This window comes from Syngnathoides biaculeatus, chromosome 4 (assembly GCF_019802595.1).
Source record: "Syngnathoides biaculeatus isolate LvHL_M chromosome 4, ASM1980259v1, whole genome shotgun sequence".
In the NCBI taxonomy this organism is placed as follows: domain Eukaryota; kingdom Metazoa; phylum Chordata; class Actinopteri; order Syngnathiformes; family Syngnathidae; genus Syngnathoides; species Syngnathoides biaculeatus.
This window is the reverse complement of record NC_084643.1, coordinates 12,914,987-12,941,340: the sequence shown is the minus strand read 5'-3', so window position 1 is coordinate 12,941,340 and position 26,354 is coordinate 12,914,987. Positions and strand designations below refer to the sequence as shown.

General features: G+C 42.3%; 1 protein-coding gene across 6 annotated transcripts in view; it reads right to left on the bottom strand.

Annotated features, from left to right (window-relative positions):
* Positions 1-26,354, bottom strand: part of fxn (frataxin) — a 92,188-nt gene that overhangs the window by 26,497 nt on the left and 39,337 nt on the right. For 2 of the 6 annotated variants that reach the window (XM_061816970.1, XM_061816971.1), the window contains exons 5-6: positions 20,635-20,732; positions 13,042-13,147 (exon numbers count right to left, since the gene is read on the bottom strand). In XM_061816970.1, coding sequence (XP_061672954.1) covers positions 13,042-13,147; positions 20,635-20,732 — 204 coding nt within the window. The other 4 variants (XM_061816974.1, XM_061816975.1, XM_061816972.1 and 1 more) reach the window with 4 other exon arrangements.

The window sequence follows — 26,354 nt, the reverse complement described above, 5'->3', positions numbered from 1 at the left end:
TGCAAAGGCTACTGTACCAAATATTAACATTGGTTTTCTCAGGTGTTCAAATACTCATTTGTAGCTGTATCACACAAATAAATCGTTAAAAACATCATACATTGTGATTTCTGGATTTTTCTTTTTTGATTATCTCTCTCACAGTGGACATGCACCCACTATAAAATTTTCAGACCCCTCCATTATTTGTAAGTATATAGCAGGGTATTCAAATACTAATTTTCTTCACTGTAACATACGCTATAAACTTTGAGACAAATTAGTCCCCCCACCCTATTTTTTTTACTAGCGCTATACACACCTACCTGTCATTTGGAACCCAGAAAGCTCTTGTCCTTTGCACCTGTGCAATCCATTTTTCACGACGAATCAGGTCTTTTGGAAATGTGTCAAGAGTGAAATCCATCCTCCCGAGTATTAGAGCAAAATCCAGCAACACAACGAGCCGGCATTTTGCCAAAAACACAGAAGAAAACAGCTAATGCTCGCCTGTACAAGAAGTTAATACACTCGATCCTGCAGCTGAAGTTGTCTGCAAAATACGTCACTTGCAGCTTCTTCTTCAACCCCACACAGCTCACATATTTTTCATGCGGGAGTTTAAAAAAAAATGAAAAAAAATCAATATACTGCAACATTCTGACGTGCTGTGAACAAATGGATGATTCCATTCTAGCAGATTTTTTTTTGGTTCACAACATACTAAATTTCATGTTTTTGGTGTCAGTGGCACTTTGATGGTAAAACTGCTGTAATTGACTACTTGTATTTAAATTGTGTCGCAGCCTTCTAACTTACTGAGATTGAGGTTGTTCATCACTTTTCATAGACATGGCGCCCCTTTTCAAGATGATGGTAGTTTGACTGTAACTTTAAAAACTTCAAAGTGAACCGTAAGTAAACACGGGCATTATCTTCTGATGGATCTCGTTTCCAAATTAATGAAGTTTGTATCCAAAACCAATCCAAATGTGCTGAGTATGAATTAATTGGCAGTGAATGGTTGCATTTCAGACATGGTGAATTCATGGAAGACCTATGGAACATCTGGGAATTTTATTAGCTGTACACTCCCATCAAAATAGCAAGAAACGAAATCTTGGGGTATTTCACTGTGTAGTGAATCAACCTGAGTTTTACTTTTTAAATTGAATTCCTGAAGTCCTTTTTTTTTAATTACTGTCTTTAATTGAAATAAACCTGGATTTCACTTTTCTTCTTCTTCTTTTCCTTGCAGCTTGTCCCGATTAGGGGTCGCCACAACGTGTCATGTTTTTCTATCTCAGCCTATCTCGTGCATCCTTCTCTCTAACCCCAACTGCCCTCATGTCTTCCCTCACCACATCTATCAACCTTTTCTTTGGTCTTCCTCTTGCTCTTTTGCCTGGCAGCTCCATCATAAGTACTCTTCCACCAATATACTCACTCTCTCACCTCCGAACATGTTCAAACCATCTAAGTGTGCGCTCTCTAACCTTGTCTCCAAAATATCCAACTTTGGCTGTCCCTCTAATGACCTCGTTTGTAATCCTATCCAACCTGCTCACTACGAGCGAGAACCTCAACATCTTCCTTTCTGCTACCTCAAGTTCTGCTTCCTGTTGTATCTTCTGTCACTTTAAATCTAATTTACAAACATCACTTGCTTTAACTCCTCTGCTCGCAACTGGTATTCAGTCAGACTTAATTTTCCTTTCCCAAAACGAAGTTATTAGTTGTCCCTCCACTCTTTTCGCTTTTAATCCTGAATTGAGGTCACAATCTAGGCATAATTAATTTTTCTATGACAATAATTAAAATGACTACACAACCAAAACCCCGCATAAACAAATTCAGAACTCCATAGATTGTCCATTTATTTACACCACAATATGTCATATCATATGCAATGTCCAAAATAAATAAACATTTAAAAGCACATCAGCAGATGCTCAAATGACATTTGATGTTATTTACTCTTGGTCGTTTTTCAGATCTTAGCAGTAACAGGACAGGATAAGCACTGACATATCAGGAATAGTGCAGGCCAAGGAGGTCCATGTTCTTTTTGAATATTGCAGAAAACTCTTCAGATAGGAGTTGGTGCAGGCTGATGCCATCGTGACTATAGACCCAACCATCAACTGTCCAGTCATAGCGTTTTGGACCACTGAAAACACAAAAGAGAACCAAGGAAGTCTTAAAAAATAGAAATAACCATTACAGAATGCTAGGGTGTAAATAAAATAGACATTCTTGCCTTTGTGTCCTGCTTATCTGTTTATTGTTTCGGGATATACACAAGTTATAATGTTGTGTCTCTGAATTTCATGATAAGCTACGTTTTATGGATATACTCATGGCATTTTGGGATACAGGGAGTTTTTGTATGAATGCATATCTTTTCCATGACAAACTAAAGCAAAAAAGCATTTCATGCCTTAAAAGTTTTTTTTTTTTTTTTTTGGGGGGGGGGGGTGGTTCTTTTAAAAAATGGTGTTTCTGTCCCTGAAATTGTCTTTACCATTAATGCCACTGGAGGACTCATTTGATTGCTGCAATACACCAGAGAGATTGGTAATTTGAAGTCCCAGGATGTGGCGGCTTTTTTCACACAGTAGACATCTCTGACGTATGTATGAATTTGTGGAAGGGATCTCAAAAACAAGAAATTTGCCTCTGGTGGAGCAGCTGTAAAGCGTTGGCCTCACAGTTCTGAGGATCTGGGTTCAATTCAGTCTGTATGGAGTTTGAATGTCCTCCCCGTGCCTGCGTGGGATTGCAGTGTGTAGAAAAATAATTCACCTTCAGCGTGGGTAGCAGAAGAAGAATTTACCTTCAGCGTGGGTAGCAAAAGAAGAAGAATCAACAAGTGAATCTAGAAGAAGACGAAGCTGCTTCGAGTGTGTCAAAGAAGACGGCATAGGTTTTTGGTGCACGCAAAGCAAAACAGCACGATACGCAAGAAAGTAAAATATTTAATTAATGTTTCACAAAAAACTGACTGCATGCGATGGTCATCCTATTCTGAGATCTGCCAGTGTATCTTAAAAGCATGGAGCAGTGTGAAAGAATCAACTATTACCAACTGATTTCAAATCCCTGGACTGCTACTTGAGAACAGCACAACTTCAGTGGTAACTCAAGAACAAAATGACATTGAGAGTGACAGAGAGACTCAAATGGTGTGTGACGGAGACTTTCTGTGGCTCTTCAAAGACAAGACTGTGGAGGATGACTTTAGTGGTTTCAGTGAACTGGAAAAGGAGGAATAAAAATGACTTTTCTGTCCAGTACTTCCAGTACGCACCAGAGGGTTAAAATGCACAGAAAGGAAAATGTTTTTTAAAATATGGCCAGGATGTTAGAAAAGAAAATTTGTGAGCTTTTGACACTGTTGCCATGGTGATGTGCTGTGGCCACGCTCTTCAAGAAGTGAACAAGGTTTTGAGTGTCTACACATGCATGCAAACTCATGAAAACTTTGGACAGACATCAAGCCTGATGAGCATTTGAATATTTTACAGGTTTTTTTTGGGTGCAAATTTTTAAAAAGTGTCTCAGTAGATCTCCTTACAAATATTATCTAGTGAAACTGCAGAATCTGGTATTCGCGGATGTAGCTGTGTCTGTGATAACACTTCAGTCCCGGACAAAACTGCTCATGATGAATTATAAATCCAATTCATCGATTTTGTGGGTAATGTATCTGGCGTTGTTCAGGGAGATGCTTGGTAGCAGTGGTCTGTGAAGTTGCTTCCAGGCCCGAACGACATCCTCGCTTTTGTTTTTGCTCCCTCCGCCTTCTTAGTTGCGTGCTGGGTAGACCGACTAAGACTACCCATGGAGATCCTGATGTCTCGTAAATGTCCTCCGGAATATTGGTTGGATATTGATAGTCATTATTGATTGATAAATTATCCTTCAGTCCCAGGTCCTGGAAGGTATAGGTGAACGTGGCTTTACAAAAATGCACAAATAGCGCCAAAATAACGAAAAAGAAAATGCACCAAACTGGAGAGCTAAGAGCCACTGCACCGGTGCGCGCTGCCATTTCTGTTCATTCAGTCACGACCCATAGATCGTGATCATAGTTGAGGGTAGGAAGGAAGCTCAACTGCTAAAGTGATAGCTTTGCATTTCTTCTTAGCGCATTCTTCACCACCATGGAGTAATAAAAAGTTTGCATCACAACAGATGCTGCAACGAGGGGTGACTCCTGAAAAACTAGTTGATTTTTAAATAGTAGTATTTACATAGCTTTTTTCATGTTTTGACATAGTACTGTACATATCTGACAGACAATAAAGTTATGAAAAAACATCAGCGCAATACTTAAGACAAGATGACACGTAATCCGTGGCTCAGACTGAGAGACAATTTGCTCTTTCACGATTGCACTTTCTCATATTGCAATAAAATCTTGTATTCCAACACCATCACATCTCGTTTTTCTTTACAATGACTGGGCTTTATCTTGTCAATTCAAAGGTGACATAAACACGTGACCATGAGAATGACAACACGAGTGGCTCGTGCCGACAAGTATTGTGAGAAGTAAATGGACAAAATATGTGTTAGTGGTCACTGGCGCTCCAGAAAGGAGAGGACTTTCTGTAAATTTAGCTTGAGGTATGTTAACATACTTTTAATATAATATGCTTCGCAAACCATCACCAAAGAGTTATTATGTAGCCGAGGAAGTTAGTGCTACCCCTCTTAGTTGTGTGTAAACATGTCATTGTGTTGAACACATGACATTGGCAAGAGCAGCAAATTCCAACCTTTTTGGAGAACATTCTTTACAGTTGAAAAATCTCACAAGCAAACTTGATAATGAACTTACTGGGATGGGCTGGTATGCAGTCATATGTATACAGAGAGTACAGCAGAGGCCTCAGTTTACAGCCTTGGGAGGATCCGGTGCTGAGGGTGATTGAGGAAAAGAAGTATGAGCCAAGTCTGACAGACTGTGGACAGGTTGTGAGGAAGTCTTTAATCCAGCAGCAGATAGAAAGAGATAGTCCAAGGAGGGAGAGTTTGTCAACCAAAATACCTGGGAAGATGGAATTAAAGGCTGAGAAGGCTTAAAGTCTACGAAAAGCATCCTGATGTAGTTCCATTGGTGTTCCAGGTTGCTCAGCGCAGTGTGGAGAGCTATTGCATCCTCGGTGGACCAGTTTCCTCTATAGGCAAAATGGTAGGGGTCGAGTGAGGGAGGGAGTGAGTGAGACCCTTATGTGGCGTGCAACCAGCCTCTCAAAGCACTTCATGATCACAGGTGTGAGTGCAACAGGCTTGTAATCATTTAGACCAGGGGTGCTCAATGTGTTGATCGCGATTAGGCAGTTTGAGTCGATTGGGACGGCGTGCCGGAGGGGAAAAAAAAAAAAAAAGACACCCGTATTTTTCTGACCTTTACCCCAAGTGCAAACAATGACACTTAAAACACGTTAGTCAGCGAGTTCCCCCCTATTTTAAGCCCTCGCTTAAGAAATCTTATCAAACATGAGTATAGATGTTGGAGTAAAGAAGAAGACAAAAAAAATATCACTTTCATACAGAATGGGAGGCGGAGTTATTTTTCACGATGTCATTTCCGAAGTCAGTCATTTTCAAACTGTTTATGTAAAATTCGATGCCAACATTCTTCCGAAAAGCAAGCTGATAATGACAAAAGAGAACGAACTAAAATCCCAACTGGCAACCGCAGAGCAGTCATTTTTCATACAGTATAGTTCAACAGAGAAAGCCACCACCGTAAAGGATTACAGTTACACATCGCAGTGAAGCCATGGCTGATGTGTGGGAGGACATCGGAGATTGTGTTTCTCACTGCAGTTGGTATCCTCTGACGTGACTGACAAAGCCCAGGTGTGCATTTTCAGTCGTATGGTGTTTAGTGATCATCAATGTGAACTCAAGTTACAAAAAATGTTCTGTTGTGCAATATTGGCTCATACGGTTATGCAAGGCACACAAACATACAGACCCACCCGACATCCTTGTTTTTGTTTAAGCTCCCTCTGCCTTCTCCGTCGCTCGCTGAGAGCAGCTATCAACAGAGATCCCGGTTGTCTTGTGATGTCCTCCGGAAGATTGTTTTTCTTTTGGTATTCCTTTGTGATCGATAGGTTTTCCTTCAGTCCCAGATCGATCAGGTCCACGAAGCTATATGTGACCATGGCTTTACAGTATTCCACAAGTAGTGCCAAAATAATAATAAAGAAAAAGCACCAAGCTGGAGAGCTAAGAGCCGCTGCACCCGTATGCACTGCCATCTTGTACGTATAAGTGTACATGTATATGTGTAAATGGGTATTGTTATAAAAACTAGATCTAATATTAATCACTTTGATGATAATACGAATGCGAAAGTCTCACTTGACATCCCAGTGGCGGCCATATTGCCTGCAACGTCATTTGCAGGTGTCACACTGGGACCCTGTGCCACCTGCTATGGCAGATGAACAAGAGATTTTCAGATTTTTCTGACATCCCTTCTGAGACTGAAGCTATTTTTGAAGAAGATATGCGGATCACTTCTAACTGACAACATACTCGCCGACAGACGAGAAACCTGATCAAATGTTCAAAATGACTGCCACATAATTGTTCGATTTCCTAACCCTTTTACAAGCCTTGGGTTTGTAGCATACTCAGGAGGACCCATTCCGGGCGAAGTAAGTACGTCACGGGTGCCCAGACACCTGTGGCCGGTGGGGGGAGGGGGGCTCCTTTCTCCTCCTCGCACACGGCCACCCACCTTCCGCGTTGGCCAGCCGCCGGCTAAGGCCACACTGCCTTCCAGGAACATTCACTGGAAATTTGTTCGAGGTTGGTGACTCTACGTCATTTGGCTAATTAGCTCGTGTTACAGACTACTAAACTGTCTTTGTACTTCTATTTTGTTGTTTTGTATTGTGTGTGATTAAATTGTCTTTAACGAAAAACAAGTGCTTTGTTATATTTTGCTGGTTTGACCTAGTGGATTTATTCTCAATTCACAAGTAACATGCTATAAACTGTGCGGCAAATTAGTCCCCCCCAACTATTTTTTTTAATAGCGCTATACACACCTGTCATTTGGAACACACAAACCTCTTGTGCTTTGCACCTGTGCAATCAATTTTTCACGACTTTTGGAAACGTGTGAAAAGTGAATTCATCCTCATGAGTGTAAAGCAAAATCCAGCAATTCAACGAGCTGGCATTTTGGCAGGAAAAAAAACCTGCTAATTTCTCGCTGGTAAAACAGGTAAAAACACTTAAACCCGCCACTGTAGGAGTCTGCAAAAAAAACCACTTCCTGGTTCTTCTCCAACAAAAATGCCCCAAGAGAATTTTCATGGCGAGAGATTAAGAAATACATATACGGCAACATTCTGACATGCTGTGAACAAACTGATGGGTCTATTCCAACTGATTTTTTTGGTTAACAACATACTAAAAGTTGTGTTTTAGGTGTCAGTGTCCCTTTAAGTACACAGTAAATAGGTCATTTAAATAGACTCATCATTCCATCTTGTGATCGGATCAGTGATCGATTTTTTTTTTTTTTTTTAACTCACTGATCCCACCACCCCCTCACCCCGGACGTGTCATCTGATTGTCCATGTGGATATTGTGTGTACAAACGTGCACGCTTTTGAAATATGAGTGCTCACATGCAAGAAGCTAAGTTTTCTAACAATCACAGAAAATTGAGTGGCATTAATAGGATGAGTTACAAAGTCTAATTCCACCACAATGATGTAGGAACATTTTGGATTGAAGCCTGATGATCCTCATCCTCCTTCCATCCATCTTCTACTGCTTTTCCGAGTCAGGTCGCGGGGGCAGTAGCTTCAGCAGGGATACCGAGCCTTCCCTTTCCCAGCCACTTCTTCCAGCTCTTCCGGAGGGATACCGAGGCATTCCCAGGCCAGCCGAGACACAGTCTTTCCAGTGTGTCCTGGGTCGTCCCTGGGGTCTCTATCCGGTGGGACGTGCCTGGAGCACCTCACCAAGGAGGTATCCAGCACGTATCAGGAGCAGATCCCCCAGCCACCTCATCTGGCTCCTCTCAATGCAGAGGAGTAGCGGCTTACCATTGAGCCCCTCCCGGATAACAGAGCTTCTCACCCTATCTCTGAGTGAGAGCCCAGACACCCTGGGAAGGAAACTCATTTCGGGCGCTTGCATCCGGGATTTTGTTCTTTCGGTCACGACCCACAGTTCGTAACCATAGATGAGGGTAGTAACGTAGATCGACTGGTAAATTGAGAGCTTCGCCTTTCGACTTAAGTCCCTCTTTACCACAACGGAGCGATACAAAGTCTGCATAACAGCAGACACTGCACTGATCTGCCTGTCTCCCGCTCCATTTTTCCCCTCACTCGAGAACAAGACCCCAAGATACTTGAACTTAACCATCCTGCTCACACCAATAAGTCAATTTTGCATGAAGTCGCAATAAAGACAACCCAACTTAAAACCTCAGTGTGACAAATTCCATTTTAAACACAATCATCCTACCCAATTTCTTCAGTTGAGAACAAAAAACACGGTGGGACATTTCCCATTTCACATTACCTAGAAATTATAGAACCGGTTGCCAAACAATGCAAACACAAATGTGACAGCGTATAATATATGATCCATGTGTACTCAAATTACAAAAAGCATAGCATTACCGTATTTTCCGGATGAGAAACTGCTACTTTTTTCCAATACTGTGAACCCCATTGACTGTTTTCCGATCCAGTTAAAATGTTTGTTCCACAAAACTTTTGCAAACGAAATGGGTCAAACATGACCGTTCCCCCGTAATGCACTCAGGTTTGGCCATGCACAGAGGCTTCCAATGTGAAGAAGAAGAACCTACTTAAATTGGTTGTAGAAGATGAAGAATCTACCGTAATTGGCCACAGAAGAAGAATCTACCCCAATTGACCATAGAAGACAGCTCTAGTTTTGGGTGCCATGAAAGCAGGATGCTGCACGACAGAGATGCGAAACATATAATTTAAACTTAATTAATTTAAAAATCATTCACAAAACGTGGCCACATGTGAAGTTCTCCCGGTGGATTTTAAATGCGTGGAGCAGCATGAAAGAATCTACTAATAGATTAAAAAGCTGGACTGCTACGTGAAGAAAATAGAATCTAAGCTCACTAAAGGATTAAAAGCCTGGCCTGCTATGTGAGAATAACAGCACAACTTCAGCAGTAACTTGAGATGAAAATGACAATGACAGCAACTGAGAGACTGATATCACGTGAAACTCTCTCAGGCGAAGGAAAAATGAGGACCAAAAATGACCCGTAACTATGTTTTTCTCTCACAAGACACCTGTTCTAATGAGGCTACAGCAGAGTTGCGAACTGCAATATATGCCAGTCACTATTAATAATTTCCTCAGAATCAGAAACCTCTTTTGTGGCCAAGTATGTGACAAGACACAAGGAATTTGTGTCTGGTAGATGGAGCCCCCCACGTACGACATACATGAGACTGACAAAACAATATTCAATTTACAGGGAACTTTTTTTTTTTCTTTTTCCTAGACAAGCTCACAGTTGTGCAACGGATGCAGAGTCTTCTAGTATTTGCAGCAGTTGGAATGCCCATTAGAGCAATAGTGCAGTACAAAGGGCAATTTTGCAAAGGGTGTCAAGACTTCAAGGCGTGTATGCAGTTTAAAGTGAATTGTCATGCGATAGTCTATCATATATACTTATACTTATTGGCCCAGCACGGTGTGACAACAACAAACTGAGGTAGAAAACTGGCACCATGTTGCAGTGGAATTTTAAGTTAGCTGTTTAAGAATTTAATAACTTAATTGCAAGATGAAAGAATCTGTTGGAATGCCTTCTTGTTTTGGTTTGCATTGATCGGTAGCACCTACCCAATGGAAGGAGCTGGAAGAGCTGGTGGCCAGGATGTGGAGGGTCCGATAGGATCCTGCCGCCTCTCGTCCTAGTTTGAGTGGCGTGCAAGTTGTCAAGGATGGGTAAGAGTGGTGTCGACAATCCATTCAACAGTTTTGATTGTCCATTGCAGTCAGAGTTTGTCCTTTTTATGGTAGCCCCAAACCAGATGGAGGTACAAAGCACTGATTGATGAAACTATCTCAGTAGCTTTTGAGGTAGGCTGTGATTCCTAGTCATAAGAAGTACATTGTTTGCTGGTCTTTTTTGAGGATGGAGTTGATGTGTTTCTCCAACTTCAGGTCCTAAGAAAGTGTAAAGAACTTGAAGATCTCGCTGTTTGACAAGAAAGTTGGACAGCTCAGGTGGTGTTGGCCACACGAAAGCTCCAGCCTTTTCACTTCCTGTTGCTATGCAGATTTGTTGCAGTCTTTGATGACACCGATGACTGTGATGTCATCTGTAAACTTCGGGAGTTTGACAGCCAGGTGCCTTGAGGTGGAATTGTTCGTTTAGAGCGAGAAGAGCAGCAAGGAGAGGGCACAACCTTGGGGTCCACCGGTGCTGATGGTGCATGAGGATATGGTGGTGTCCCTCACCTGTTGTGTCCTGCCCATCAGCAAGCTATAGATCAACTTGCAGATGGCAGGCGAGACGTTGAGCTGCAGAAGCTTGGTGGAGATGAGTTTGAGGATGATGGTGTTGAACGCAGAGTTGAAGTTTACAAAGCGGATCCTCGCATAGGTTTGCACGCTGTCGGGGTGTACGAGGATGAAGTGCAGACCCATGTTGACAGCATCATCCACAGACCTGTTCGCTCAGGAGGCAAACCGCATTGGTTCAAGCTGGGGACCAGCGACGCTCTTGAGGTGGTCCAGCACGAAGTGTTCAAGAGACTTCATGACCACAGATGTCAAGGTAACAGGCCTGTAGTCATTTAGACTCGAAATTGCTGGTTTCTTGGGGACCGGGATGATGGAAGAGCATTTGAAACAGGTTGGTACTTCAGCAGTGATTAGAAGAGGCTAGAGTAGCGCGGGAATGACATTTATTTATTTATTTATTGTGGTATACCAGTGAGCCGTCGTACTATTTTCCCTTGTCGGACATTTGGTGTGCTGCTTGAATTTAGGGAGTTTGTGGTTGAGTTTAGCTTTGTTAAAAATCTAGGATGAGGGGTGAGTGGGTGTTTTTTTCTAAAAATCTCAGATGAAGGGTTATTGGGTGTTTTTTCTAAATCTCATTCACTTATTGGGCGCGTGTTAGCAGGGCTGCATTCACGCTACCTTGGGGCACGACTTCTCATTGATATAGAAGCTATTTCACACTTTTTTCCGCAGACAGCTCTATGACGCGATCTGCCCAGTGAAGATGGGCGCGGCCAGGCCACTGCACTGTGCGCAGCTCCAGCAGCAGCTCCTCACCTGTGCCTTATTGACACAAATTGAGCCAAGTTTTGTGTTTGTCATTATCGGTTCACAGTTTGTTGTGGTTGACGCTGCAGAATTATGTGTAAGTACGCAAGCGTGTTGTTTATCTCCCTCGTTACAGCGTTTCTTTGCCACCTTCTGTGCCTTTTTCCCATGCCTTGGCTGCACCTGAGCTCCAGCCGCTTCTCGTTCACGCCTCGGGGGCGCCTGAGCCCAACCCGCCTCTTGTTCATGCCTCAGCAGAACCTGAGCCTGGAGACTGGCTAGGCCATGCCAGAACCTTGTTATGCTTCTTACAGAGCCACCCCTTGGTTTTCCTGGCTGTGTGCTTCGGGTCATTGTCATGTTGAAAGACCCAGCCACGACCCATCTTCAATGCTGTGACTAAGGGAAAGAGGTTGTTCCCCAAAATCTCACAATACCTGGCCGCGGTCATCCTCTCCTTAATAGAGGGCAGTCGTCCTGTCCCATGTGAAGAAAAACACCCCGAAAGCATGATGCTACCTCCCCCATGCTTCACAGTAGGGACAGTGTTCTTGGGGTGGAACTCATCATTTGTCTTCCTCCAAACACAGTTGGGGAATTATGACCAAAAAGTTCCACTTTCCACTCTCATAAGACCACAAAACATTCTCCCATTACTCCTCTGTATCATCCAAATGGTCAATGGCAAACTTAAGATGGTTTAAGCAGGGGAACCTTCCGTGCCATGCATGCTTTCAAATCATGATGTCTTGGTGTATTACCAACAATCACCTTGGAAACGCTGGTCCCAGCTCTTTTCAGGTCGTTGACCAAGTCCTGTCGTGTAGTCCTTGGCTGATTCCTCACCTTTCTAAGTAACTTTGAGACCCCACGAGGTGATATCTTGCATGGGCCTCCACTCCGATTGAGATTGACCATCATGTTTAACTTCTTCATTTTCTAATGATTGCTCCAATAATGGACATTTTTCACCGAGCTGCTTGGCAATTTCTCCGTAGCCCTTTTCAGCTGTGTAGAGTTGTACAATTTTGTCTGTGGTGTCTTTGGACAGCTCTTTGGTCTTGGCCATGTTACAAGTTTGAGTCTTACTGATTGTATGGAGTGGACAGGTGTCTTTATAAATCTCACGACATCACACAGGTGCATCTGATTCAGGACATGGAGTGGAGGTGGACTTTTAAAGCCGGACGAACTGGTCTTCGAGGGTCAGAATTCTAGCTGATATTCAAGTGTTCAAATACTTATTTGCAGCTGTATCACACATATAAATCATACAAAATCATACATTCTGATTTCTGAATTTTTGTTTTTAGATTATCTCTGTCACAGTGGACATGCATCTAATTTCAGACCCCTCCATGATTTCCAAGTGGGAGAACTTGCAATATAGCAGGGTGTTCAAATACTTATTTTCTTCAGTGTAAATCCAGTCTCTACAGTCTCGTTTTGTGAAAGCATGGGCAGACCAGCAGCAGGTTTAGGCTTACGCTTGCTTGAAACACATCTGGCCATTATCTTTTCTAAAATAGTAGTGTTCTCAACGTCAGCATTTCCAGTATTCATGAGCAGTCACAAATTTATCAACTAAACTATGGACAAATTGCTTGTTATTAAAGGAAATGAAATGTATAAAAGTACATCAACAAGGCGATGTATTTGCAATACTGCTTAATGTGTGAAAGTCTGTGGATGAAAAGTTGCAGTGTGAGAATGTGGCAAGAAAGTGATTACAGCAGATAGCGTGCTAGAACGGAATGTTCTCAACGGTTGGGTGGTGATGACCACAATCAGCAGGTGTGACGCGACGCGACGCTTGACCCAGGCGACGACGCTTGACCTAGAGGGAGACGGGAGCAACAAAACATCAACAACCGCAGGCGGGAGGAGTCGGGCCACCACCCTGCAGACCAATAAAGACCAATGAGAGAGCGCCAAGGATAACTGCAGGAGACACATAACCAATAGTTAATTAGACGATTGTACTTTTAAATTATCCTGGGCAACTCGGATGTGAAGTACGTCGGCTGGAGGGAACAGAGACGTACAGGGTTGTAATGAGAGGGACCCAAGACCCAGGTGTTTGTTGAAGGAATAAATCCACTCATGTGTGAAAACGGCAGCTTCCTGGTCCTTTCTTTGCAGAACGTGCGCGCAAATTGTTGGATGAGTGGTGGTCGGGTAAGGTCACAATTTGGAGTCAGATGATTAACGGACTTTTGTATTGATCTAAAAATAATATCCAACATGATGTTTCCACAAAACAATACATTTTCTGTCCTGCTCGCACTCTGATCTCATATGCATCATTTGAAAATTCTTTATGTGACTGTTTTAATTTTATCTTTACCAATAGCAGGTTTAGGCTCAGGCTTGCTTGAAACACATCTGGCCACTATCTTTTCTAAAATAGTAGTGTTCTCAATGTCAGCATTTCCAGCATTCGTGCGCAGTCTCGAGTTTATCAACTAAAGCATGGACAAATTGCTTCAGAAGTTTACACAAAGCAATACATTTTAAGTCATAGCGAGCACCGCGTTCTCATACGCATCATTTGAAGATTCTTTATTTGATATATTTATGCAGTAGTGTCCTGAGGAGATGCTCTCTAAAGCTAAAGCAGTTGTTTCTATGTGGTCACAGTATCTTTTTCCAAGTCGAGCACAGCTACTGCTCTCTTCAAGGAAGATTTACTTACAGTGCCTTGTGAAAGTATTCGGCCCTCTTGAACTTTTCAACCTTTCACCACATTGCAGGCTTCAAACGTAAAGATATAAAATATTTATTTTTTTTGTCAAGAATCAACAGCAGGTGGGACACAATTGTGAAGAAGAATGAAATTTATTGGATGTTTTATACCTTTTTAATCAATAAAAACCTGAAAAGTGGGACGTGCAATATTATTCAGTTCCGTTGCAATAATACTTTGTAGCGCTACCATCTGCTGCAATTACAGCTGCCAGTTGCTTGGGGTATGTCTCTATCAGTTTTGCACATCGAGAGATTGAAAGTGGCGGATTGTACAAGACAGTTCCTCTCCTCTTAAGCGGTCAAACTTAAACTGGTGTCTTTGCTTCCTTTTTTGACCAGTTTAATGAATGTCTAATTGGTAAACCTGACAGTCTCCCAGGTGGCGTATGGCAAACTTTAAATGGGACTTTTTGTGGATATCTTTGAGAAATGGCTTTCTTCTTGCCACTCTTCCATAAAAGACTCTCCCACCTCAGCAGTAGATCTCTGCAGTTCATCCAGAGTGATCATGGGTCTCTTGGCTACATCTCGGATCAGTCTTCTCCTTTTTGGAGGTGAAAGTTTAGAACAGGTGTGTCAAATTTATTTCATATTGTGGGCCACATACAGCCTCAGTAGATGTCATGAGGGCTGGAACCATTAAAATTCTACCATACTCTGCTATAAATAACCAAAATATCATGTCTTTCCTTTTGGTTTTGGTGTAAAGAAGCACAAGAACATTCGGAAAATGTTGAAATTTAATGACCATTCCTTTTACAAAACATTTCATGAAACATAGTTTTCTTTCAACAAATGTGCAATTTACTTTTATCATTCACATATATGCATTGCAACTGATCCCACTGATTGTACAAAGGCACAAAACTTTAACAAGTGGTTTTGCAAAATATAGTAATGCACTTGAAGATTAAATGAGATTTATAAAGAAAGTAATTTTTAAACCATTTACATGCATTTAAAATCTAAATTTAATCCCTGCATACACCTTACAAACTAAGAGAGTGCTATTAAATCTGTAAAGAAGAAAGTATTCACATGTCCTGTCAATGTGTAAACTTCGTACATGAAACACACAAACAATACATACCTTAAATTCAGAGTTGCATGATCAGTAGAATTCCACCATACTTTTTTGTTATGAAGTTGCTGACTCACATTAAGTTGCACATTTTTTTCATCACCTCAGCTGTATTTTTTTAATGCAAGCAGTATCTAAAGCAGCATTTTAAAGGCATTAGTCTAGTCTGGACTTATTTGTGTTCCTGATACTTAGCATCTTTTGGCCTGTACAAGTGCATCAATACGAGGTGCCATGTCATGACTACCTGTCATTTTCAGAATTTTAAGTACTTGTTTGGTAGCCTTCAAAGCATTTTTGTTTTATTGATATTCATTACTGAGAAAATTTGTTCACAAAGGTAGGTTGTACCAAAGATGCATAAAATCTTAGCAGCCAGGGCTGTTCATTCGGGGTACCCTGGTAGTAGATACTGATGAAATTTATCCAGAGCTACGGAGGTAAATTTGCCCTTCAAATCTGCATCACATTGCAAATCAAATATTTCTAGCTAGATTTCAACCGGCAGATTATAAGCTCTCGTAGATCAAAGAAATGTCTCAGTACAGCGCCTCTGCTTAACCATCTCACTTTAGTGTAGTATGGCCGGCTGTGGGTCATGTTGCTGTCACTGAGAAGTTTGTCAAACTCACGATGGTTCAGTCCTCCGGATCGGATGAAATTTGCAGCGTGAACAACCACCTCCATGACATTGTCTATTTTCAAGGACTTGCAACACAATGCCTCCTGGTACAAAATACAATGAAAAGCACAGAAACGATCTCCTCCGTTAAGGGCTTGTACTTTCTCTCTGAACTTTGTCGCGACACCGGCTTTCTTTCCTACCATGTCTTTAGCCAGGCTGCTAGCACGGGACCAGTCCACTCCAACTCTATCCAGTGCACTCATGACAGGTTAGGTTGTGGTGTCCATCATTGCCACCAACTCAAGAAAGTCTTCAGTAACAGTAAATGTCTCATCAACTCCACGAATAAACAAGGTGTGTCGTGCCACACGTGTGATGTCAGTGCTCTCGTCAATTGCAACAGAAAATGCAATGAATGATTTGACTCTCAGCACCACGGTGGCTCAACTGGAAGGCATTGGTCTCACAGTTCTGAGGTCCCAGGTTCAATCCTGGACCCGCCTGTGTGGAATGTGCATGTTCTCCCAGTGCCTGTTGGTTGTCTCTGGGAACTCCAGTTTCCTCACACATCCCAAAAACATGCAACATTAATTAGACACTCAAATTGCCCCGAGGTGTGATTGTGAGTGCGGCTGTTTGTCTTGATGTGCCCTACGATTGACTGGTAACCAGTTCAGGGTGTACCCAGCTTCCTTCCCGTTGACAACTGGGATAGGCTCCAGCACTCTTTTGAGGATAAGTAGCTAAGAAAATGGATGGATGGATGGATGGATGGATGGATGGATGGATGGATGGATGGACGGACGGACTTGATTCTCTGTTTCAGTTGGTTGTCTAAATCTGTTGATAGGTCCAAAATCCTCTATCTAGTATTACTCGTCGGGCGAATATTGGCAAAAGCTTGTCGCTTCTCGGGACATACAAGTTCAGCTGCCTTCATCATGCATCGTTTAACAAAGTCCCCGTCGGAATACAGCTTTGATGCTAATGCTATTTCGCTAGTAATTAGGTAGCTGGCTTTTACTGCTGCTTAAGTGACTTGTCGGCTCTGGATGAAAGGTCACTGCTGTTTCCTTAAACCCGCCTGCAATTCGTTGACCTTATCTTTTCTCAGTTGTCCTTGCAAGCGGTCAAATTTTTCGCTGTGTAGTGGCATCAAATAGTATATTCCTTCAATACCTAAACTTGTTGCAAACACAACAAGCACAAGGTTTTCTGTGCATTTCTGTGCATAAATGGGACGTGGTCCATTTTTCATTGAAAATTCTACACTCTGTATCTACTTTCCTCCATTTGTATAATGACATTTTAGCTAATGAGGGTTTAGGGGTAGGTTAGAGACCAGGGTAAAAACAAAGTCACAACAAGCAACAGATGGCGCATTGATACCGTCTGCTGTGTTGGGTCTGTCTCAGTGACAGACTGAGACTGCTGTTGTCTTCTACTCTGATCAAAACAAAGTATGCCCGAGCGGATAATGCATGAATTGGATCTTATTAAAAATATCTATCCCATGTCTTTTATGCATTTTTCACTTTTAATTTATCCTGCGGGCCTGATTGAACCTCTTTGCGGGCCAGTTCCGGCGTGCGGGCCGTATGTTTGATAGCAGGAATGCCGGGTCTTGGTAGAATTGGAGTGGTCTGATACTCCTTCCATTTCAATATGATTGCTTGCACAGTTGAGATGTTTAAAGTTTGGGAAATCTTTTTGTATCCAAATCTGGCTTTAAAGTTCTCCACAACAGTATCTTGGAACTGCCTGGTGTGTTCCTTGGTCTTCATGATGCTCTCTGCACTTTAAACCCTGAGACTAGGTGCATTTATACGGAGACTTGATTACACACAGGTGGATTACATTGATCATCCTCAGTCAACATTGGATCATTCAGAGATCCTCACTGAACTTCTGGAGTGAGTTTGGTGCACTGAAATTAAAGAGGCCAGATAATATTACACGCCCTACTTTTCAGGTTTTCATTTGTTAAAAAAGTATAAAATATACAATAAATTTCAATCCACTTCGCGATTGTGTCCCACTTGTTTTTGATTCTTGACAAAAAATATTTTATATCTTTATCTTTGAAGCCTGAAATGTGACAAAAGGTTGAAAAGTTCAAGGGGGCCGAATACTTTCACAAGGCAGTTGGAGTCTGCAAAAGACCTGAGACTGGGACGGAGTTTTATCTTCCAACAGGACAATGATCCAAAAAATAAAGCCAAGTCTACAATGGAATGGTTCAAAAATAAATATATCCAGGTGTTAGAATGACCAAGTCAAAGTCCAGACCTGAATCCAATCGAGAATCTTTGGGCAGAGCTGAAGACTGATGTTCACAAATGCTCTCCATCCAACCTCACTGAGCTAGAGTTGTTTTGCAGGGAAGAATGGGCAAAAATTTCAGTCTCCCGATGTGAAAAAAACTGATAGAGACATACCCCGAGCAACTTGCATTTGTAATTGCAGCAAAAGGTGGCGCTACAAAGTATTAATGCATTATTATTTGGCCATAATATTGCATGCCCCACTTTTCAGGTTTATATGTTAAAAAAAGGAAAAAATATCCAATAAATTTTGTTCCACTTCACGATTGTGTCCCACTTGTTGATTCTTGACAAAAAAATAAAATTTTATCTTTATGTTTGAAGTCTGAAATGTGGCCCAATGGTTGAAAAGTTCAAGGGGGCCGAACAAGGCACTGTAGTAGTAAGGGAATGCTACTGCTGTTAACCACTTCCATTTCAATGTACAGTAATCCCGCTCTACTTCGTGATTCACCTATTGGGGATTCAGTGCAGCGTGCCCCCCCAAAAAAAGCCAGATCGGCTTACATTAGGTCCTATACTTATGTGAAGCGGATTGATACAAGGCATGTCCACAACACAACATGTGGAACAATGAAGCAAAAAATAATAAGAAATTGATTGGTTGCCGATGAGACATCGACCAATGAGAGCATGCGTGGCAACTTCCCGTCCCACCTATTTCCTTGTTGTGCACATCTTGTCCACGCTGTTGACTAGCTACATATGTACTGTATCTTTGTCTTGTGTTTGTGATAACTTTTTGTTTTTTTAAGCGATAACATTTTTTTATTATGTACTTGCAATATTGTACCACCTCAGTGTTATGCCCCAGCGAAAGCTTCCTCTGTGGCAGCCGAGAGGTGGTAACGTTGCAGGCACTTTTTTCCTTTATGGGTCCACAGAGAGGAACCGGCTCCTACATCCTTTCAGGGACACATCGAGAAGAATTAACCACTTTGTTCAGCAAATGGTGGTGACCTACTGGGATGTCCTCTTTTGACCTTGTTGGACCCTGCATTGTAATTCTCCTCCTCGAGGATGAGGCTTTTTGACCAGCAAAGGCTGGTTTGAAAATTTTCAAAAAATATACAGGCTTAGAAATCTGCCTCTCTATGATGCTGTTTGTATGTACGTGAAGAGTTTCTTCGGTGGCGGGCGCAAGTTTTAAACATCGATAAAGGCCTTTTTTGGAAGAGGGCAGCTACGCGTGCTACTTCAAGGGCCATGTTTACGATTATCATGTTCCATTGCTGCAGGTGAGTGAAATTAAATCCTCTATGAGCCTGTCCTTCACCGTGTGCGTGTGTGCGTGCGTGGGTTGGGTGGGTGCGTGCATGCGTGTGTCTCCCCTGCGTTTCCTGACCAGGGTCAGTGTTTTTTGGCATTATAAATACTTCTCGGTAGTTTGAGATTGAGAAGAATAATTCCTACCTGAAATGAAGTGATTGCTACAAAGGCATGTGTGTATTTTGGTTGGGCGCCATCCATCATGTTTAATTGCCGAAATCCATCAATATTTTCCTAGTCTTTTCAGCTGGTATTCCATAGAATGATCTCTTTGAATATCGGTCTTGTCTGTCGTGACAACCAACAGCACAACAGGTCTTGGGCAATTTGAAAAATCTGCTCTGGTTCATCAGCTCCCGTAGTGCAGAGCAGCTAGATTTGACCGGCAATATGGCACCGTGCAAAGTGTGGCGTCACGTGCACGAGCTCAATACCACAACAGCTTTGCGCCTCTGACCATGGGCAACTCCTGAGTGAAAAAGAATGTAACCCTTCTCAAGAGGACTAGTATGTGACCCAAAGCCAAGTGTGGAAGCAAGCCCGACAATATATAGTCAAAACCTCTCAACCTCGCACACCAGCTCGGCCTCCTTCCCTGCCAGAGACGTGATATTCCACGTCTGTAGAACAAACTTCTGTAGCCAGGGATCAAATCACCAAAGTCTCTGCCTTCAGCCACTGACCACCTCGCATTGACCCCTATGGCCCTTCTCAGAGTTGTTGAGCCCACTAGGAGACCCTAGCAGTTACCCTTTTTGGGCTGTGCTCGGCCGAGCCCCATGGGTGCAAGCCCGGTCACTAGGTGCTCGTTTTCAAGCCCCACCTCCGAGCTTGGTTCCAGATGGGGGCCCTGGTGACCAATCTCTAGGCAAGGGAAACCGAAAACCATGACAAGTACTCGTCAAAGGGGTTGATGGAGCCGTCCTCTACCTGGACTTCACCTGGAACCTGTTTGCCAGGGTTGACCCTCCCTGGGAAGTGAAGCCCCAGACAACTTAGCTCCTAGGATCATTGGGACACACAAACCCCTCAACCACGATAAGGTGAGACCTCAAGGAGGGGTCACATTCCAATTTACATGCAATTTAGTCTTTAATTGAATGAACAAATTCTACTACATTGAAAACTACAACCCCAATAACAAAATTTGAATGAGCAAGTGTTAGTGAAAAATCAAAACAGATGGTCTTAAATTCTAAAATTACACCTCATTGAATTGTGCAGTTCATACTGTTGTGTCTGGTCATTTTTTCTCAGATTGTAGTATCTGGTCTCACCTTGTTGGAGATGCCAACCAAATCTGTTTGTTTGGTGTCTGCTTGTTGATCACGTAGGTTCCATGGTCACCTCCCACTTTTATTGTCAGCACACCACTCTGGAAAAAGAAAAAGACATCTTACGGGAAACTAGAAACATCTACATACAGTGCCGTAAAAAAAGTATTTGTGCCCACTTGGGGGTATTACAGGAAAACTGTGTAAGGAAACCATGTGGTAATCAACTGTGGAAACTGAATTATCCATTCCAGAATTCTGAATCAATCATGATGGTTAACTGACACTGTGAACCTAACCCGCTTGATAGCAGGTTTTGTATCAGAAACCCTGCATTTTTAACGGTCTCCTCCTGCATGAAGCACATGGTGTTGTCCTACAATATAAAGCAAATAACTAGATGAGCCAAAATTTCCTTTAACTAACCCACAATAAAACTGAGATAATTGTTTTTGGCAATAAAGAAAAATGTTTGCTGTTTGTAATTACCCAGACTCACTATCTTTAAAAAGCAGACTAAGTCTGATAGATTCCGACCCGACTTTCAACAGCCATATCAAATCAATTACGAAAACTACCTTTTACCATCTGAAGAACTTATCTAGAGTGAAGGTTTGCATGTATCAAGCATACCAGGATAAGCTCATCCATGCTTTTATCTCAAGTACATTTGACTATTGTAATGGTCTTGTGACTGGACTACACAAAAAGAGCATTCAACAGTTGTAGCTTGTTAAGAATGCCGAGGCTCGGGTTGTGACGAGAATTTGATTAGTTATTCGCTCATCGTTTCAGTTATTTTGTTGTTTTGTTTGCTGGTTGTGCTGTTCTGTTTGCAGGGTTCGCTGTGACAGTATCGAGTATAATCCGTCCTGATGTATCATGCACACCCCCAAAGGTTACCTTTAAAAAAAAAAAAAAAAATCTGGAAAATTTTTCTACCAATGTACAATGTGCACCACCACTTTTCTGCTATCCATATACTCATAATATTGTATATTATACAATAATAATATAAAATTATACATATTATATACTATTTTGCACTGGTTACTACGACTATTTTGCATTTGGTTTGTACTTTTATTGTTTGTACTCATATTGTTTTTCAAAAAAATCATCTGTAAAACAATAATTAAAAATAATGTTTGTGCATGTACTGATGGAGCGGTAATATATATCTCGGGACAGGCCACAGAACACGGTTGCCCTGGTCCCTGCAATTGTCAGGACAGAAGCCCCCAACCAACTAAAATAAATGCTCAACGATGGCATAATTTTTTTTAATACTGTTAACGCATATTACAGTCTTAAATAAATAAACTCTTTAACAGTATTCAACTGAAACATTTTTTTTGCATCACATATTTGTGCATAGTGCAGTTCATCCACTACATTACACATCTTTGACCAAGACTTCAAAAGAAGCATCCGACTCATCTCCAATCTGAAAAATATCCATCGTAACTACCTTTGGTGGATCACTATCAAAATCATCATTGATGACTTGGTGCAGTTCTTGTGCCTCCTGCATTCGTGCACAGTGATCCCATCTTGCTCCTACAGCATGTCATCCTCTGTGCCATCCATGGCGTTTGTGAGGAAACATTTTTTGATTCCAGAGTCTTGGTTCCCGTGATTCCTTATTATTGTGAGCACTTTGAAGAGAAGGTTTAACGTGCTAACAGCGCAGCCTCTTGCCCCGTTCGGCGACAATCTGTAGCAACTCTTCATAGAATCGGGTAAAAATGAGAGCTCAAACTACGTAGGAATAAGCATAATGGGCCCTGTTAAAAAAAAGCGAGCATTTCAATTGTGTCTGTATCCTGTTTTTTTAAAATGATCGTAATGCAGCCCCATGGGGGCACAAACCAGTGCAATCTGTGGACCAGTCTCAAGCCCGGATAAATGCAGAGGGTTGTGTCAGGAAGGGCATCCGGCGTAAAAACTGTGCCAAACAAATATGAGCGTTCATCTAAATAATCCCATACCGGATCGGTCGTGGGCCATGTTAACAACGCCCGCCCCCGGCACTGCAACTGTGGGTCAAAGACAAAGAAGAGGAGGAAACCGGATTCTTCGTCAGAAGAAAAAGAGGAATGCACAGACCCTACAACTGAGTGTAGGGACTTTGAATGTTGGCACTATGACAGGAAAAGCTCAGGAGTTGGTTGACATGATGATTAGGAGAAAGGTTGATATACTGTGGATCCAAGAGAGCAGGTGGAAAGGTAGTAAGGCTAGAAGTTTAGGAGCAGGGTTTAAATTATTCTACCATCTACGCCCCATAGGAAGGATGTGACCTAGAGGTGAAAGAGAAATTCTGGAAGGAACTAGATGAAGTAGTTTTGAGCATCCCAGACAGCGAGAGAGTTGTGATTGGTGCAGATTGTAATGAAAATATCGGTGAAGGAAACAGGGGCGATGAAGAAGTGATGGCTAAGTACGGCAAACAGGAAAGGAACTTTGAGGGACAGATGGTGGTTGACTTTGCAATAAGGATGGAGATGGCTGTAGTGAACACTTTTTTCCAGAAGAGGGAGGAACATATAGTGACCTACAAGAACGGAGGTAAAAGCACGGAGGTGGATTGTATTTTGAGCAGACGATGTAATCTGAAGGAGGATACCGACTGTAAGGTTGTGGTGGGGAGAGTGTAGCTCGACAGCATAGGATGGTGGTGTGGAGGATGACTCTGGTGGTGGGTAGGAAGATTAAGAAGACAAAGGTAGAGCAGAGAACCATGTGGTGGAAGATGAGAAATTAATAATGTTGTGCGGCCTTTTAGAAAGAGGTGAGACAGGCTCTCGATGGACAGCAGAAGCTCCCGGAAGACTGGACTACGACAGCCAAGGTGATAATAGAGACAGGCAGAAGAGTACTTGGTGTGTCTTCTGGTAGAAAGAGGAGAAGGAGACTTTGTTGGTGGAAGCCCAAATTACAGGAAGTCATACAAGAAAAGAGGTTAGCAAAGAAGAAGTGGGACACTGAGAGGACTGAGGAGAGGCGAAAGGAGTACATCAAGATGCGACGTAGGGCAAAGGAAGAGGTGGCAAAGGCTAAACAAGAGGCATATGAAGACATGTACACCAGGTTGGACATGAAAGAAGGAGAAAAGGATCTCTACAGGTTGGCCAGACAGAGGAATAGAGATGGGAGGGATGTGCAGCAGGTAAGGGTGATTAAGGATAGATACAGAAATGTGTTGACTGGTGCCGGTAGTGCGGTGAATAGATGGAAAGAATACTTTGAGAAGTTGATGAATGAAGAAAATGAGAGAGAAGGAAGAGTTGAAGAGGCAAGTGTGAAGGACCAAGAAGTGGCAATGATTAGTAAAGGGGAAGTTAGAAAGGCACGACAAAGGATGAAAAATGGAAAGGTAGTTGGTCCTGATGACATACCGGTGGAGGTATGGAAGCAATTTGGAGACATGGCTGTGGAGTTTTTGACCAAGATGCCTTAAGAATGGAGGAAAAGTGTTCTAACAACAACAAAGGTGATGTTAAGAGAATTACAGAGGAATAAAGTTGATGAGCCACACAATGAAGTTATGGGAAAGAGTAGTGGAGGCTAAACTCAGGACAGAGGTAAGTATCTGCGAGCAACAGTATGGTTTCATGCCTAGAAAGAGTACCACAGATGCATTATTTGCCTTGAGGATACTAGTGTAAAAGTACAGAGAAGGTCAGCAGGAGCTACATTGTGTCTTTGTAGATCTAGAGAAAGCCTATGACAGAGTACCAAAAGAGGAACTCTGGTACTGAATGCGTAAGTCTGGTATGGCAGAGAAGTATGTTAGAATAGTACAGGACCTGTATGATGGCAGCAGAACAATGGTGACGTGTGGCTTAGGTGTGACAGAATAATTTAAGGTGGAGGTAGGACTGCATCAGGGATCAGCTCTGTGCCCCTTCCTGTTTGCAGTGGTAATGGATAGGCTGACAAACGAGGTTAGACTGGAATCCCCTTGGACCATGATGTTCGCAGATGGTATTGTGATATGCAGTGAAAGCAGGGAGCAGGTGGAGGAACAATTATAAAGATGGAGACGTGTACTGGAAAGGAGAGGAATGAAGATTAGCCAAAATAAAACAGAATATATGTGTGTGAATGAGAAAGGTGGAGGGGGAAGAGTGAAGCTCAGGGAGAAGATATAGCCAGGGTGGAGGACTTCAGATATTTAGGGTCAACAATCCAGAGCAATGGTGAATGTGGTAAGGGAGTGAAGAAACGGGTCCAGGCAGGTTCGAACACCTGGCGGAAGGTGTCTGGTGTGTTATGTGACAGAAGATGGAAAAAGATGACACGCTGTGACGACTCCTAACACGACAAGAGTCTCTGCTAAGATGAAGGGAAAAGTTTATAAAACAGTGGTGAGGTCTGCCATGATGTACGGATTAGAGATGGTGGCAATGAAGAAACAACAGGAAGCAGAGCTGGAGGTAGCAGAAATGAAGATGTTGAGCTTCTCGCTCGGACTGAGCAGGTTGGATAGGATTAGAAATGAGCTCATTAGAGGGACAGCCAAAGTTGGATGTTTTGGGAAAAAGGTTAGAGAGAGCAGACTTTGATGGTTTGGACATGTTCAGAGGCGAGAGAGTGAGTATATTGGTAAAAGGGTGCTGACGATGGAGCTGCCGGGCAAAAGAGCGAAAGGAAAACCAAAGAGAAGGTTGATGGATGTGGTTTGGGAAGACATGAGGGCAGTTGGGGTTTTAGAGGAAGATGCAGGAGATAGGCTAAGATAGAAAAAGATGACACGCTGTAGCGACCCCTAACGGGACAAGCCGAAAGCAAACGAAGAAGATTGTACAATGGTACTACGGAGTTTCATCTCACTTTATTTTGCTTCCGGTTTTAATGCATCATCAGCAGCAGTGATGACATTTCTTTTAAAAGCGGCTGCACAACTAGCCCTTGTAGTCAACATTTTTTTGTCTCCGTTTAAGTAAAAACAAACGTTTCTGATGTTTGTAGTAGTAAGTGCAGTAGCAACCAATATGCTACACTAACGATCATAAAATGCAAAGGTCCCACCAAGGATGTCAGAGTTCAGGTTGGTGGCTTACTTTACTGTCATTTATATAAATGTGTAACATAAGACATCGAATATCATATCGAAATGTATATGTATGCCTTTTTTTACCACTATGTACCTGTACATGATGATACAATGTGATTGTATTTTTTTATTTTTCATCCATACCTAAATATAATGCACATTATTTTAGAGAAATTCTGGTATTTGTTAAATACTGAAATTGCAAATTACTCAAACTGAGACTGCACTTTTAATTACGATGCATCTTATAGTCACAAAAATATTGTACTTACACCAACTGTGGCCTCGCTGTGGCATTGCAAGGCGCAAGATAAATGTCTGTGGATTTTTTTTTTTTTTTGGCTCACTAGTGTGCATTTGGGATTGCTCGGCTTGATGCGGCTACCTATTCAGCATGTTTTTCTTTGCTTGGGTGTTCAGGCTCTGAGAATTGGCTTGAACTCAAAAATTACTTCTCTCATATTTTTTTTCAGTCAGATTTGTACAAGTCATGAATCGTTTGAATTCTGAGGTTCCTCTATGTGTGTGGACCCCTCTTGATGAAAAACTTAAATGGATCAAGATTTCCCTTCCCGGACTGGGGCCCACCACCACTGTTGTCAGACCTGGATAAGAGAATCAAAGGAGAGAGCCTGGTGGCCGGGCCTGCACCTATGGGGCC